A 13,452-nucleotide genomic window follows, 5' to 3' on the forward strand; every position below is an offset into this window, starting at 1 on the left:
AGCTCCTAAGTGACCAGATGGAATTTTATTAACACTCAACAGGACAAGGGCTGAGGTTTTATTTCTTTACTTACTATATTTGAAACACTTGTAGAGAATGTGTCAGGAAGCTTGATATTTTCTCCTACTACGCAAAATTACACATATACCGTCCCTTAATGCAGAGATGTTGGCTGCTTCAGAAGTTGTCATTTCTGTAAGGTGGGTAAAAAAAGAGATACGAGATGTACGGTAATTTAAATATCACAACTTTTTAGTGAATTTTTAAAAAGTGGTTTATATACACAATTATGGTCATATTAAAAGCAGAATTTAGCAACAGACTTTTTAATAAACAGACTTAAAGGATATAATTTTTATAAGAGAGAACAAAAATATCTAAATATTAAAATAACCTTCATTTCTGATATCAATAACTACTGACAGTAATGATGTCAGATTTCCATTTAAGGACTCTGGTAAATATATAAAACAATGTGAATTTATGTGAATCCCCCTTTTCTGGCATCATCATCGGTTAATTGTCATTAAGAAATATCTGAAAACTGAGAATCTCCATTGTCTCTGGTAAATCTCAGGATGACCTTCAAACCAGAGAGCTGTAGCAGCAAAGAAACAAAATCTGTAACACTGTGAATTCATCATTTGCCCTGTGCCTTTTAAATGCTTCCTTTACATATTCAAGATTTTCAGGAAACTCATGATAGCTAGAAATGTGCTGTGTTACAGATTAGTATTTCATAATGTCTGATGGAAAAATACTGATGTGACATATAATTTAGAGTTAGCACTACTAATTTTGAGCCTGGATATCTTATTCAGGCAAAATTCTCACTGTTGCTGGTGGAAGATGAGCCTGAGGACTTTGCACAGAATCAGATCCTGTATTTGTTCAGTAACTCAAACTGGTAGCATAAGTATAGTTAGGACAGATGTTGTACTATGTACTTACATTGTATAATTTATATGTACTCACTTGCATAGTGTAGGCCAAAGACCACATTCAGAGCTTGTTGAAGTCATTGAGAGTTTTTGTCAGCTGCTTCTTCAGTACTGTTGCCAGATTTGGAACTTTGTATCCTAAGCCTTGCATTGCCAGATTGTAATTAATTTAATTTATCTATTTATTTTATTTTTATTAAAGCCCCAGCTCTGTTTATACCATTCATGTAGGAGAAGATGGTAGGCCCAGTATCCTTACAAGAGGAAAAAGTAATTTTAACTTGTTTATTGAAAAAGGTAACAGTAGATTAACCGTGTTATATAGATTAAGAATGTATACTTCAAATCTAAATTGCTATCCCACATTGTAGCATCCTGCAAATGTCTATTCAGACTAACTTTGGCATTAGATATATGTTATTTTGTGCCTAACAAGACATATTTTGTACAGAACTCAGGAAAAGTATGAAGAACTGGGAACCCCATTAAATTATGCAAAGGAAAAAAACATGAGGTTTTGTTCTAGTATTATAATATATATTTATTAATTGTTCTAATTTATTATTGTTCTAATATAGTAAGGGAAATCATTTAAAGGAAAATTAAAAATTATTTTAGGAAGTGTTTTCCTCCTTATTAATGTCTAGATTAGCATTTGCCATCTGTAGTCAGTTAACTTGAATCATATTAGGATCAAGACTTTTAGAGTAGCTATGATCAGAAAAGGTTATACGCAGTAGCATAGGCAAAGATCATCCCAAAGAAAAGATCAAGCTGAGAGCTGACAGTTTTAAAAGTGCTGTTTCTAGACTGTACTATTTCTGTACATTAATTTTCTTGTGTTTGTTTTCTATCACCTGTTCTCTGTTCTTGCTGTCTCGACTTGACAAAGTGTCTCTAGCTTGCTAGATTAAAAATGCTTCAGGCAGAAATCATCTGGAGGGGCAGAAGAGGAAGGGGAAAGAAAGAAGACAAATGAACATAATAAAACAGTTAACACAAATGAAAAAAAGAGCCAGTAAAGAAATGCAAGCCCTACTAGTTACATGTGTGTGTATATACAGGTGCACACATAAGCTTTTCTTTTCTATATTCCTGCTCTGTATGGTTGTCTATTTATAAGTAATATAGCATTGTAGGGAATGATAGCATTGATTTACTATTAAGGTTACCTCTTTATATACAAGATCCTGTTTCACTCATTTACTGACTCTTCAGGAAGAGCTGTATTCTATGCCAAGTGTCTGCTTTAGGCTGTCCATTTCCATTTGCTTGGTGGGTTTTTCGTTTTAGTAGCAAGAAAGAGGTCTGGACTATTGTCTGAAGTATCAGTAATAATTTTTTTCATTCTGTGCACAGAGTGGGCAGTAATCCAGGATAATCTGGTGACAGATACCTTCTGTTGCTTCGAAGACCCTACCTCTTATGTTGCAGTACTTGGAAGCCGTGTCATGAATTAAGGAGGGGTGGGCATGTATAGAGAAGAACTGGTCTGACAGTTAATAGTTGAATATTCTCACAAAGACCTGGATCCCCCTGACACACAGTTCCTGTAGGAAAATGTGGTAGGCAGTCTTTTAAACCAAATGCATCCCTGGTAATCTCTTATCATACCTCATGCTTTCTTGATAGCTACCCATGATGTGTTGCAGTCTGCTTTATGGAAATGCTAGGGATAATTCGTATCTGCATCTGAAGACTCCAAAGGAATCCAGAATGTGCGGTATCACTGGAACCTGAAAATCAGGAACTATTTTATGTTGGAACCCCCAAATTTCCACACAAATATTTTTGACCTTAAATTTTCTAAGTTTCAGTTCTCCCATTCACTCACATACTATATTGATTCCATCTTACCTTACAAATATCCTGTAAAAACAAGCACATTAATATCTTTGCAACACTATGACGTAATGATACTAACTTCATAATTGCCAATGAGAATGGAAATAATCCTTCAGAACAGGATTTTGTAATAGTATCTGCTAAATAAGACTAAAACCACATACCAAGGAGGAGGATAAGACATTAAGTAACTGTTCTTTGACAGAGCATTTGTCCTATAAGAGATGGGCGTCCCTTGGAAAAAACCCCCAGTATTCATCCTGTGCTTGGCATGCACTGTATTATATGGCAAATATTTTACATGGTTGAATATATGTGGGTTGATTGAATTCTGGAACTTTCTGTGTTTATTATACCCAACTATGCTCCCCAGCATTTTTCACATCAGCTGTCACATTATATTGCTGCGGATCAGCCCTGTAGGAGGCTGGAGGAGGAAGGAGTGTAACACCCATCACACTCGGCAAGCAGAGGTGTGCAGTGGTGCACTTAAACAGTGTGCTTTCAAATCCTTAATTGTGTTTCCCTTCTTTTTTCTAAACAACCTGTTCAGTGCTTTTGTCTAGAGACAGCAGTGCTCCTGGCCTCAGTGCTTCTACACAGCATGGTCAGTAGCATAGGTTTTGACACAATCTGTCAGCGTGAGAACATTTTATCTATTAAATAACACCATGTTTTTGTTAGCCAGTTACACAGAGTAAGAAAAATCCATATGCACCATGATGCACGGATGTTTGTCTTTTTATAATTTTCTTTTGGTTTTGATATATGTCTATGCCTGAGCTGTTATTTCTAACGATGGTGTGATCTCTTCACCAGGGATATGAGTTGGTACTTTCATCGTGTAAATACAGTAGGAAGGGTAGGAAGATTGCTATTGATGTGCTAGATTACCTGTACAGATTTCCTTGGAAGAGGTTTAGAGACTCCATGTAACCTAAGTGGATGGATAAGAACTATATAAACTCCCAAGATGCTAAAAAGTTAGGCTTTTGATTATCTTGCTCCTTTTTTCTTTAAAAAATTTTCTAGAAAGTAAGGGAAAAGGTTAAGATCTATTCAGTAGGGTGACTCTGAAGAAATTAACTGTGATATGTATGAATTTAATGAAATTAGTATGTTTATTAAAAGTCATATGAACATGTGAGAATTAAAGCAGAGGACAGAGAGGAAAATTATATATTTCTTGGGGTTGAAACAATAAGACTTTCTTCCATTCAGCACCCAAACAATTTTTCTGTGAAATTTGACGCTCTCAAATCTTGATACAGCACATCATGTAAGTTAGGTTAAACAGGCATCTTACTTTCTTTGTTATCAGTTTTATAACAGAACATTGAATAAAGCCACTGAAGTGGATTCAGTTTCTGTCGCTGAAGATGTGTGTCTTTCTTGCTCACTAAGGACCCAATGAGAATTTAAAAAGCTTTTGTCTATTAGAAGCCCCAATCAGTATTTTCTATTATGCCCTGCATGTCTCCTGGTACCACAAAAGATCTTTCTGTAAACTGAGAACCATATGTCTTGTTTAGTTGAAATAATTACTTTTTCTATCATTAGCTGATTTTTAAATAAAATTAATCCAGTACAGATTCTCTTTATCAAAAAATACTTTTTTAATTATGAAGAAAATCTCTTTAATCCTTTTCTTAGGACCTGTCTTAACCAAAACTTTTAGGGGCTTTTTGTGAATCCGTGAAAGTTGTTACGTTGATTTCACTGAATTTTGATCAGTTTCTTTGGACCTTAAGATAATTCCAGATCTTCAGTGTTTAGTTATGAAATATACCTCAATCTGTACCAGATTTTTCTAGGGAAGTGATACAAATCTTCCAAGATTCTGCAAAATAGTCTGAAATGTCATTCTTACAGCTCAGCCTTTGCAGCTCAAGATTTAAATACTGGGGAAAGGATTATTAGCATGCAGAAAACAATTACAGCAGCTACAGATCAATATACCTTGCGATAGTGTAAATATGTTTGTATTAATGTATTATTTATCTATAGCTACAGTAAATAATAAAATTATTTTAAAAGATCTCAGATTTCCCACAAGGCAAAAAACCCCAACAGAACAGAAAACAAGAAAAAAAGTAATTTAGCTTATCTCTGTTTCGGGTTATCTTTAGGGTGGATCTGTTTAATTCTATTTATGGGCATATTATTGAGGAAGTTCAGAAGTAGAAACCCCAATACCACACCACTCTATTTGCTTAAAATTAACATGAATTCTATAGCTAACTGAAAATTTTGCATTGGCAAGAGGTTCCAAGTGAACTGAATGCTGGCTGATGCTGCTTTGTTTAAGTTTCTATTCTGATTTTGAATACTAACTAAGTAGTTGTTAGCATGTATAGTTTGACCTGATAATTACCAAAAATAATTAGGTAGCTTACTGCTCAGGTTGCAATGAGTCATACTTTGTCAGTATTTTCAGGTAATAAAAAAGAAACTCCATGAGAGATTGAGGTGTCAGAAGAACAGATGCCGAAGCAAATGGATAAATGAAAGAGTAACAAGTCTCTAAGACCAGATGGTATATATCTTAAGATTCAGAAAGTGTTTAAGAATGAAGCAGCTGAACTGTTGACAAAAATAGGCACTTTCATTAAAATTAGTTACTATGCTAGAAAAGTAGAGCAAATGTACCTAAGTTAAAAACAGGTTGCAGGAGGAGCCCTGCAGTTAACGATCAGTATTTCCCTAGAACCAGTTACATTAGTTGGAAAAACAAACAAACAAAACCCACCGGAGCGAACATGGTAGGGCAGAAACAAGCAAGCAGGATTGCTGTTAAAAATCACTGATTAAGATGTCTGGATTCATGGATTTAAGTGTTAATCTTAATCCTGAGGCCAGTATCAGCCTCAGGACCAGTTCAGCACCAAAGATGCAGCTGATAACACAGGAATTACCTTGCTGGCTGTGGAGAGACCACAGAACCCAAAATCTTTTCCAGCTTGCTGGTTCCAAACAGATGGCCCAGTAAAGTTCAAACACATACGGGGAGATTCATTTGTCCATCTTCTTTTCTTGGTCAACGAGATCACTGAGGTACAATGTGACAGTGCAAATGCTGTATGGCCCACCTGTAGCCAAAAGACAGTGCACCCAATTGTCCAATCTCTGATAGTGAATGACCAGTAGCTGATGTCTGGGAAAAAACTCAGCAGGGCAGAAACAGGAGGTGGGCAAGTACAGGGTGGTAGTCTCCCAATTTCCAGTAATTTGATGTTTAGGAATTTCCTAATCTGGAAGTTTTATGCATATCATAGTATTAACAGCCATGCATGGACTTTAGTTTCCTCATTTTTTAATTCTTTTTCTAATTGAATATATTAAAAGACTCTGTTTATAGTTCAAATCTCTTAACAGTTCCACAGTTAAACTATACGTGGTGTGAAAATATAGTTTCTATTCTGCAGAATCAGCATCCTGTGGCTAATGCTACACCCATGTGCCCTGAAGGCATGCTGTGTCTTTCCAGAGAGTCAGGGAACAGGAAGCATACAAGAGCACTGGTGCAGCCAAAAGCATCTTATTCAAATAATGCCAAGTGAGAAGAGCCACCTGCAGATAAAACCAGCATGGCTACAGCACCTGTGCTTGTTTGCCAGCTTTCTGAGATGTGTTTCTCTGCCTGGAGGTCTGTCTTTGACATTGCTGACTGAACAGTGCCTGCAGAACAGTGTCAATAAATCTCTGGCAGCCTAAATTTCCACAGCAACCAGGCATAAGGGGACCTGGTAAGGAAAAGGGGCAATTGACTGCTTTGATGGCCAGCACCTACATATCCCAGCTCTGGCCTGCAATGCCATTAAGAAGCAGAGAAGAAAGGTGGAGCACAGGTTCACGTAGCACACGCAGATCCATTTCGTATCTGTGTCAGATCCAGTTTGTGAGTATGTTTGATGGGTTACTAATCCAGTTTGTGATTATGTTTGATAGGTTGACCCAGCTGTGTTCTGGCAGCATGTAAAACACTGCATTTGCAAGGACCCGCTTTCATCTGTTTGCCATTCCTGAGAAGTAAATGCTGTGGGAATCCATTGAGTCACACTAGACTTTCTTTGCTATTAGAAGAGCACTGTTACTTCTATTATTTTTAGGAGAAAATAGCCAGCTAAGTTTCTCCTGGCATTACCTATCAAAAATTAATTCTTTACCACTGGCCTCTGACAGCATACATCTACCTCCTGATTAGATGCCAAGTTTCAAAATTTCCTGGATGGGATAAGAACAGGGAGTTGTTTCTAATGATGGATTTGGGTGGTTTGACAGAAAACACTATACATTTGGGAGTGCTTGAGGGCAGCTGCTGCAAAGAAAGTGGGAGAGTACTTTTTGGCAATGGCTTTAATATGAGGACAAAGTTCTTTTGTCCCAATAAATGTGTGTGTGTGTGTGTGTGTTCAAGGTATTTTGCATGTCTAGGTAGATAAACTGTTGTGTGGGACTAGGTATCTTCTGACAAGGCATCCAAGGGGGAAGTGTCTTAGCTTTTCCTTATATGCATTTAAGAACTCATACTATGCATACCTGACAGCTTATTCAGTGTCCTACAAAGTAATGGGCTGTGATAATTTTAGGCCAGGCTTCTATGCTTTCTTTGGGGAAGGGATGTCTGAGGTCATTAAAGACCAAAGGCATGCTACAGATCTCACCAGTTGCAGGGCTTCCTGCTGCAAAAAGTAATTCAGGCCAAATATGTCTACTCTTCAGGCAGCCAGCTTCAGGAGCCATATGAGCTAGTTTGTACTGAAATTCTAGGAAGTTAAAGTCCATACAGGTCCGTGTAAATCTACAGACTTAAATTTTTAAGGCATTTATGCCATTATAACACAAAGAGACTCATAAAACAGCATCATTCCTTATGCTCGGTCTGATGTCTGTTTCCTGAGATGCAGTGAAACAGCCTGGGATCTGAGGCTAATACAGCCACTATCCCTGAAATAGCAGAACTGCTTGAACTTCTTTTCTTATCTGATCAGTCTGTTCCAGTATTTCTCATTTCAATATCTTTAAATTTTGAATTCCTTGTCTGTTAATTTGCATGTATAACAATAATTCCTGTAATAACAGTATATTGTCAATCAAAAGATATAGGAAATGTTAATGATATGTTCAAATGAATTCATATTTTCAAAGAAAATATCTATACTGGAAAAAGATCACAAAATATGTAAAAACAAATTGTCCAGACAGAAACTGACCATCTAAATAACCAGCTAAAACATTCCAAATAATTTCTTTTAATGTCAGCCTTAGAAGATGGCTTTTTTGCATACCTTAATTTTTTTCTTGTGGTTTGGTTAAAGATGCTGTGAACTCAAGGCAAAATTAGCGAGTTGATTCTTGTCCACAGAAGCATCCCTAGATATGTCGTTGGGTACCTTGTAAAACTGTTTGCAGTCTAGCTAGCATTCCTGTGGCCCTGACCCTAAACAAGGTTTATCAACTACCAAATTTTTACGAGATGACAGAACAGTTCTTCTCTATAAAATAAGTTAGTGATTGAAAATAGGAATGATTCACAGAAAAGCTCTCAGAAGAAAGGGTATTGTGAAATAAAATGAAGTATTACAGCCTTCACTTATGTTAGTTTCTGACTATTTTTCTCTGTAAAAATGCATGCTCAAGAGATAGCAAAAGGTTGCGAGAAATAACAGTAGTAATGCTGTGCCACCAAAAGCTCTGTGGGCTACTATAGTATTTAAACCACCTCATTTTTATGAGTGTGCAGGAGTAGTTATCATGAGAAAAGAAAGTGCAGCAGTAGGTGGAATGGGCTGGACAGGTCTGACAGCTCTTGCCAGACTCCATTTCCTGAATTATTAGTTGGCACTGTTAGGATATATGGAATTAAGATCTCTGGGGTTTTCAGGGCTTTCTTTCCAGGTAAGAGAACTAATTCTTCTGAAAGCAATCTGGTAAGCCAAGTTTAAGTTTGAGTGACACCGTGTGCTTGGGGCCATCAACTAAATAGTTGATATTTCTGTTAAACTTCTGATTTGATGCCTCATAAAGTCATGACCTGATACCAGATTGCTGAGCAACTGTGCCATACAGAACAGAACTAGCCTTATTTTTACCTTTACCGTCCTGATCTTGCCCCCTTAGAGCTTCCCAACTGATGTGAGCTTTCACATGATCTTGCATATTGCCAAAATCTACTTATTCATGTTTCCCTGACACTCAGCCAAAAGATTCCTTATGTTGTTTTTATCCAGTGTTTTTTTACCTTTGAGAATCTGATCAACCTATGCAGTAACAAGACTACTGGAAACAGCTTCTATAGAAGGAGAAGAAGGGACAGGAAGGTAAGCAGGAGGTAATCACAGGAAAACAACAGGGGCTTTGTACATGGAAGACAAGCATCTGCAACTTCTTCCCTAAATGACAGGTTCAGGTCAACTATGAAACTGCAGAAGTGAGGAAGCCTTGTGTGATTATATGGTAAGAGCCTGCTGGAATGCTACAGCCCTTCCCCTCTGAATATCCCTGTCACTGTCATCTCAAACTGTAAGGTTTTGTTCTTTTCAGAACAGCAAAAGAAAAGAAAAAAAACAACAAAACCTCAAATCTGTTTAAGATGTATTTGCATATGTCTGAGATTCTCATGTTTCAGAAGTAAATGTATCTTTCAGGGTATTGACCCTGTTCAGAAAGGAGACCAGCTTTGACAGAAAGAATAAAAATGGGCAAATAAAAGTCTTTCCTGAAGGGTGTTTTTTTCCTCTGTGCCTGTGGCCTTCTGAGATTGTGCTAAGAGGTCTGTTGTTTCTACAGTATTCCTACTTGCGTTTTCTTTTGCACGAAAGACAGAGTAGGTTTCAATCTGCAGTAAGTTTAGAGTTGTAGGCTTGTTAGAAAATCAAGGATAGTTGGAATTTATTTTAGAAACAGTTCATACATACGGTTTCTCATTTAAGTTCTACTGTTTGAAAAGTAGTTATAGTATCCAATCAGATCTAATGAAATAACAATTTGGCACATATTGTAACATAGTTTCATAAGATATTTTAAAAGTAACATGGCATACCATTGCCACACATGTCCATTGGTTCTTGAAGGCTGTGTAAAGTTAAATGTCCTTGTGTGTCAGTGGGATGTGCACATGCTTGGTACCATGAAAAACTGAGCTGGTTATCCTAGGGAATGAAATATTTGGATAGCTGCATTTGAAAATTTTGCCCAAAATGCATAATTCTGCATATCATATGTAACTGTAGAGTATTAAAATAGTTGGCTTTCCCCAGAAAAGCTTAACATGGCATTGAGCAGAAAGGGGAGGTAGGAAAAAAGACTGGGGAGACCTTCCTAATTCTATTGCAAGTCTGATGTGACATGGAATGGAAGAAATTACAAGTATTTGAGGTAAAGCACTTGTCTCTTTGCACAGTAAAATTAAATCATAAGTGAGAATTTGTGATTGATGTGGCACATGTAATGTAGAAGAGGCCGTAAGAGAGAAATAAAGTCTGGGTGTGCTCTCCGATAACAATAGCTTCTCCCTCCATAGTCTGCAAAATCTGGTGTGAAGGTGAACTTCTTACCTGTTCATTTTCTTCTTCCATAGATTGTGGGAACCCCTGTTTTTTATTAGATTTAGTCCTCCTACTATAAATGGTTGCTACAGTTTCAAAGCGAAGTGTGTGAGTCTACAGGGAGGTGAGATGCCTCTAGGATGGAAGAGAATTAGTGCTATATTAGTGGAAAACTGAAGAGAAGAATATGAGAGGGTTGTGGGTGAGGAAAGTATAAAAGGAAGTCGAGCGCAGAATGTTGAATTGTAGAACTGGGTCTAGTCATTGAGTACCCTGTACCTGTGTCTTCTGACAAATTCCAGCAATATTTCCTGAGTAATTTATTTAAGCAATGAGACTTTGCAGTGCCTGTTCAGCTCTACTGTTAGTTAAGCGTTATTCAGTAAATGTGCTGCTGTAAGCCTGCTAGAGAGTAACATAAGTCAGTACAAGGGAAAATGATAAATCTTTTTCTTTTATTATTTTTTCCCCTTGGTAGCTTTTTCCAGGAGGTGTCAGTTCAGCATAGCAAGGAGAGGTGGTAGGAGGCAGGTTTAAGATCCCAAGGAGCACAACCAAGTGCAGCTGCCCCAAAGACTTTTACAGAGTTGCCTGCAAGCTGCTATCTCTCTGCATTTAGGAGGAATGGGATTCCTGGCTATAGTGTAGCTAAGAATATGTTCATTACTGAACAGACAAACTAACTGCCTGATAAACGATTTCATTATAAATTTCATACCTAAATACTGAGCACATGGGGATACTGGGCTACAAAAGCATATGCTAATAAAAAATGGAGTTGGGACAAAGCCACAGCTTTGGAAGCAGAGCACCTCCAGGAGGAGTGATATTCTGCTCTCTTCGTGGGATGCCTGCTGTGTCTCCACTGAGCACACAGTGCCTCAAAGACAAAGGGAAGTCTTGCCATGCCTCCTTTCCTTTGCACCATCCCATATGTGGGCAAGTGAAGAGGAGGCAAGGCACAACAGCTGCCTCTTCGCCTATGAACGGGGCTTCCTACATTGGTGTCAAGCACTGAGCTGCTGTTCAGGCTCAGAAGATATCAGTGATGCATTGCAAAGAGACTCTACCTATGTTTCTGTAGGATTTGGATCAAGGCTTTTTGATTAGTCACTGGAGAACAAGAGACAGCTAGACACTATTTAACATTATTTGTTTTGAGTAACACTTTCTGCTTACTGACAGAGTTGGCATGGAAACTGAATCAGCACTCATTTTTTAAAAGGGTAGTCCATTCAGAGTGAGGTTAGTCATCAGCAGGCAAACCAAAGAGACTCAGGCTGCAGCTGCTAACACTTATACCTTGCTGATGAATAGGCAGAATATTCAAAATGGTAGCAGTCATATTACCCTAACTTTTATGAGAAAAAACGTGCATCTATTGAGAATTATATTTTGTGGTTTGCATTTGGGTGTTCATATTTTCAAGTGGGAAGAGTTATTTAATTATCTAAAATCCACAACAGAACTTTCATATTTCTAGAAGATGCCTTATGTTTTTATGCATTGGTTGAATTTAAAGAGTTGACAGAGTTCATACAAGCAGTGGTAACTTGTAACATTGTGGTGGAAAATGGCATAATACTTACAAGGCTAAAAGCTTAGCACTATGCATCTGTGAATGTATAGCCTAGATGGAAGCCTACACAGCATGCAGAAAATGGCATTTTCAATTACTTTGACTGTATCGATGAAAAAAATCAAGATGTGTTTATTTCCATCCTGTTTCTCCACACACACACACACAAGGATAGAAGCACAGAAACGGCTGCTGGTTTTCTGCACGAACTAGGTTGAGAAAATATTGATGGCTAAATTGCTGTTCAGTGGCATTTCGTAAAGTGCCTGCTGACATCCTGAGATACAGAATGATAAATGTATATTTAAATTTGACAAGTTTAATTTCATTTATAACCTTTGACTCCTGGCTTTTTGTATCCTCATGCCTTCTTCATTGATAAAGGATCTTGTTTACTTCACAGTAACTATTTACATTCAGGGCTATAATACTGTTACCACACTGAGAAGACTGATTTCTCTTTTCTTTATGTTTACCAAGCAGATAATCTAAGTGATGCCCTGAAAAAGCTGAAGATAACAACCACTGACAGCACAGCAGATAGCTTGGAGGGATGCTTGGACTGTCTGCTTCAAGCTCTGGCACAAAACAGTAAGTTGTATGGACCTTTCAATTTTTAAATCATATAATCAGTGAATTAAAATGGAGATAGTAAAATGTGGCAGAAGGACTGACACAAGCAGTAGGCTGCTGGATTGGCTGTTTTGGATTTTGGTTTGGGGGGTTTTTTTAATCCATATATCTAACATTCAGGTAGCAATAAAAACAGTGGCAGGTAAATACCTGGATATTTGGAACAGCTGTAGTCCAGTCTTTTTTCCAATATGACAAAGTAGCATAATTACTTTTCCAATTGATCACTCAAGAAACAAAGAACAGGGATGAACAAATAAGCCTGATATGATGGGGAGAGAATATGGAAGCTGCTGGTGAACTCTGATTAAAAGAGCATAGTTTCCTATTTGTAATGTATTTTTCCTCATACTTCTGATTACATATTTCTTACTTCCAGTAGTTTCAATTAGCAGAAGTAGGCTGGATGTCCAAATATGATCCAAATTTGACATGTGTTATAATAACAAAAATAACTTAAGAATGGAACAAGATGTCTTTTTCACCAAACACTGTAAAATGTATGTCCCCACTCACAGTAGGCAGAAAGGTATGGTAAATAAAGATGACAGTTTATAAGACTTTTCTGAGTTTAACTGTCTTAGTGCTTCTCATGGTGGCAGAAGAAAAATCTGTGTACCATTTCAGGTTGAAAAACTTGTCAGGATAGATACAAGCCATGATTAGAAATTCTTTATTTAAAAAAAATGTTAGTCCTTTGTAAATCTCAATACACTCAAAATTACATACTATTAATAAGACTTGTTTCTTTCCCATGGTGATATTCTATAAATCACAGCCTTTTGGCTTAGTTGGTGTAAAACATGTCATGAGGTTTTTGCACAATAGAATATAAGCACCATCCACATCAAATCAAATATAAATTATAACAGTCTCTGTATTTAATGGTAGTGGGGTTTTAATTTT

At 37.2% G+C, this 13,452-nt stretch overlaps 1 protein-coding gene across 4 annotated transcripts in view; it reads left to right on the forward strand.

Moving 5' to 3' along the window:
* The window catches only part of RAP1GDS1 (Rap1 GTPase-GDP dissociation stimulator 1), a 99,544-nt gene that overhangs the window by 23,397 nt on the left and 62,695 nt on the right, over positions 1-13,452 (forward strand). For 2 of the 4 annotated variants that reach the window (XM_030492053.1, XM_030492055.1), the window contains exon 2: positions 12,394-12,504. In XM_030492053.1, coding sequence (XP_030347913.1) covers positions 12,394-12,504 — 111 coding nt within the window. The remainder of the gene's footprint in view (positions 1-12,393; positions 12,505-13,452) is intronic. The other 2 variants (XM_030492054.1, XM_030492056.1) reach the window with 1 other exon arrangement.

Source organism: Strigops habroptila, chromosome 7, assembly GCF_004027225.2.
Source record: "Strigops habroptila isolate Jane chromosome 7, bStrHab1.2.pri, whole genome shotgun sequence".
NCBI classification, from domain to species: Eukaryota; Metazoa; Chordata; class Aves; order Psittaciformes; family Psittacidae; genus Strigops; species Strigops habroptila.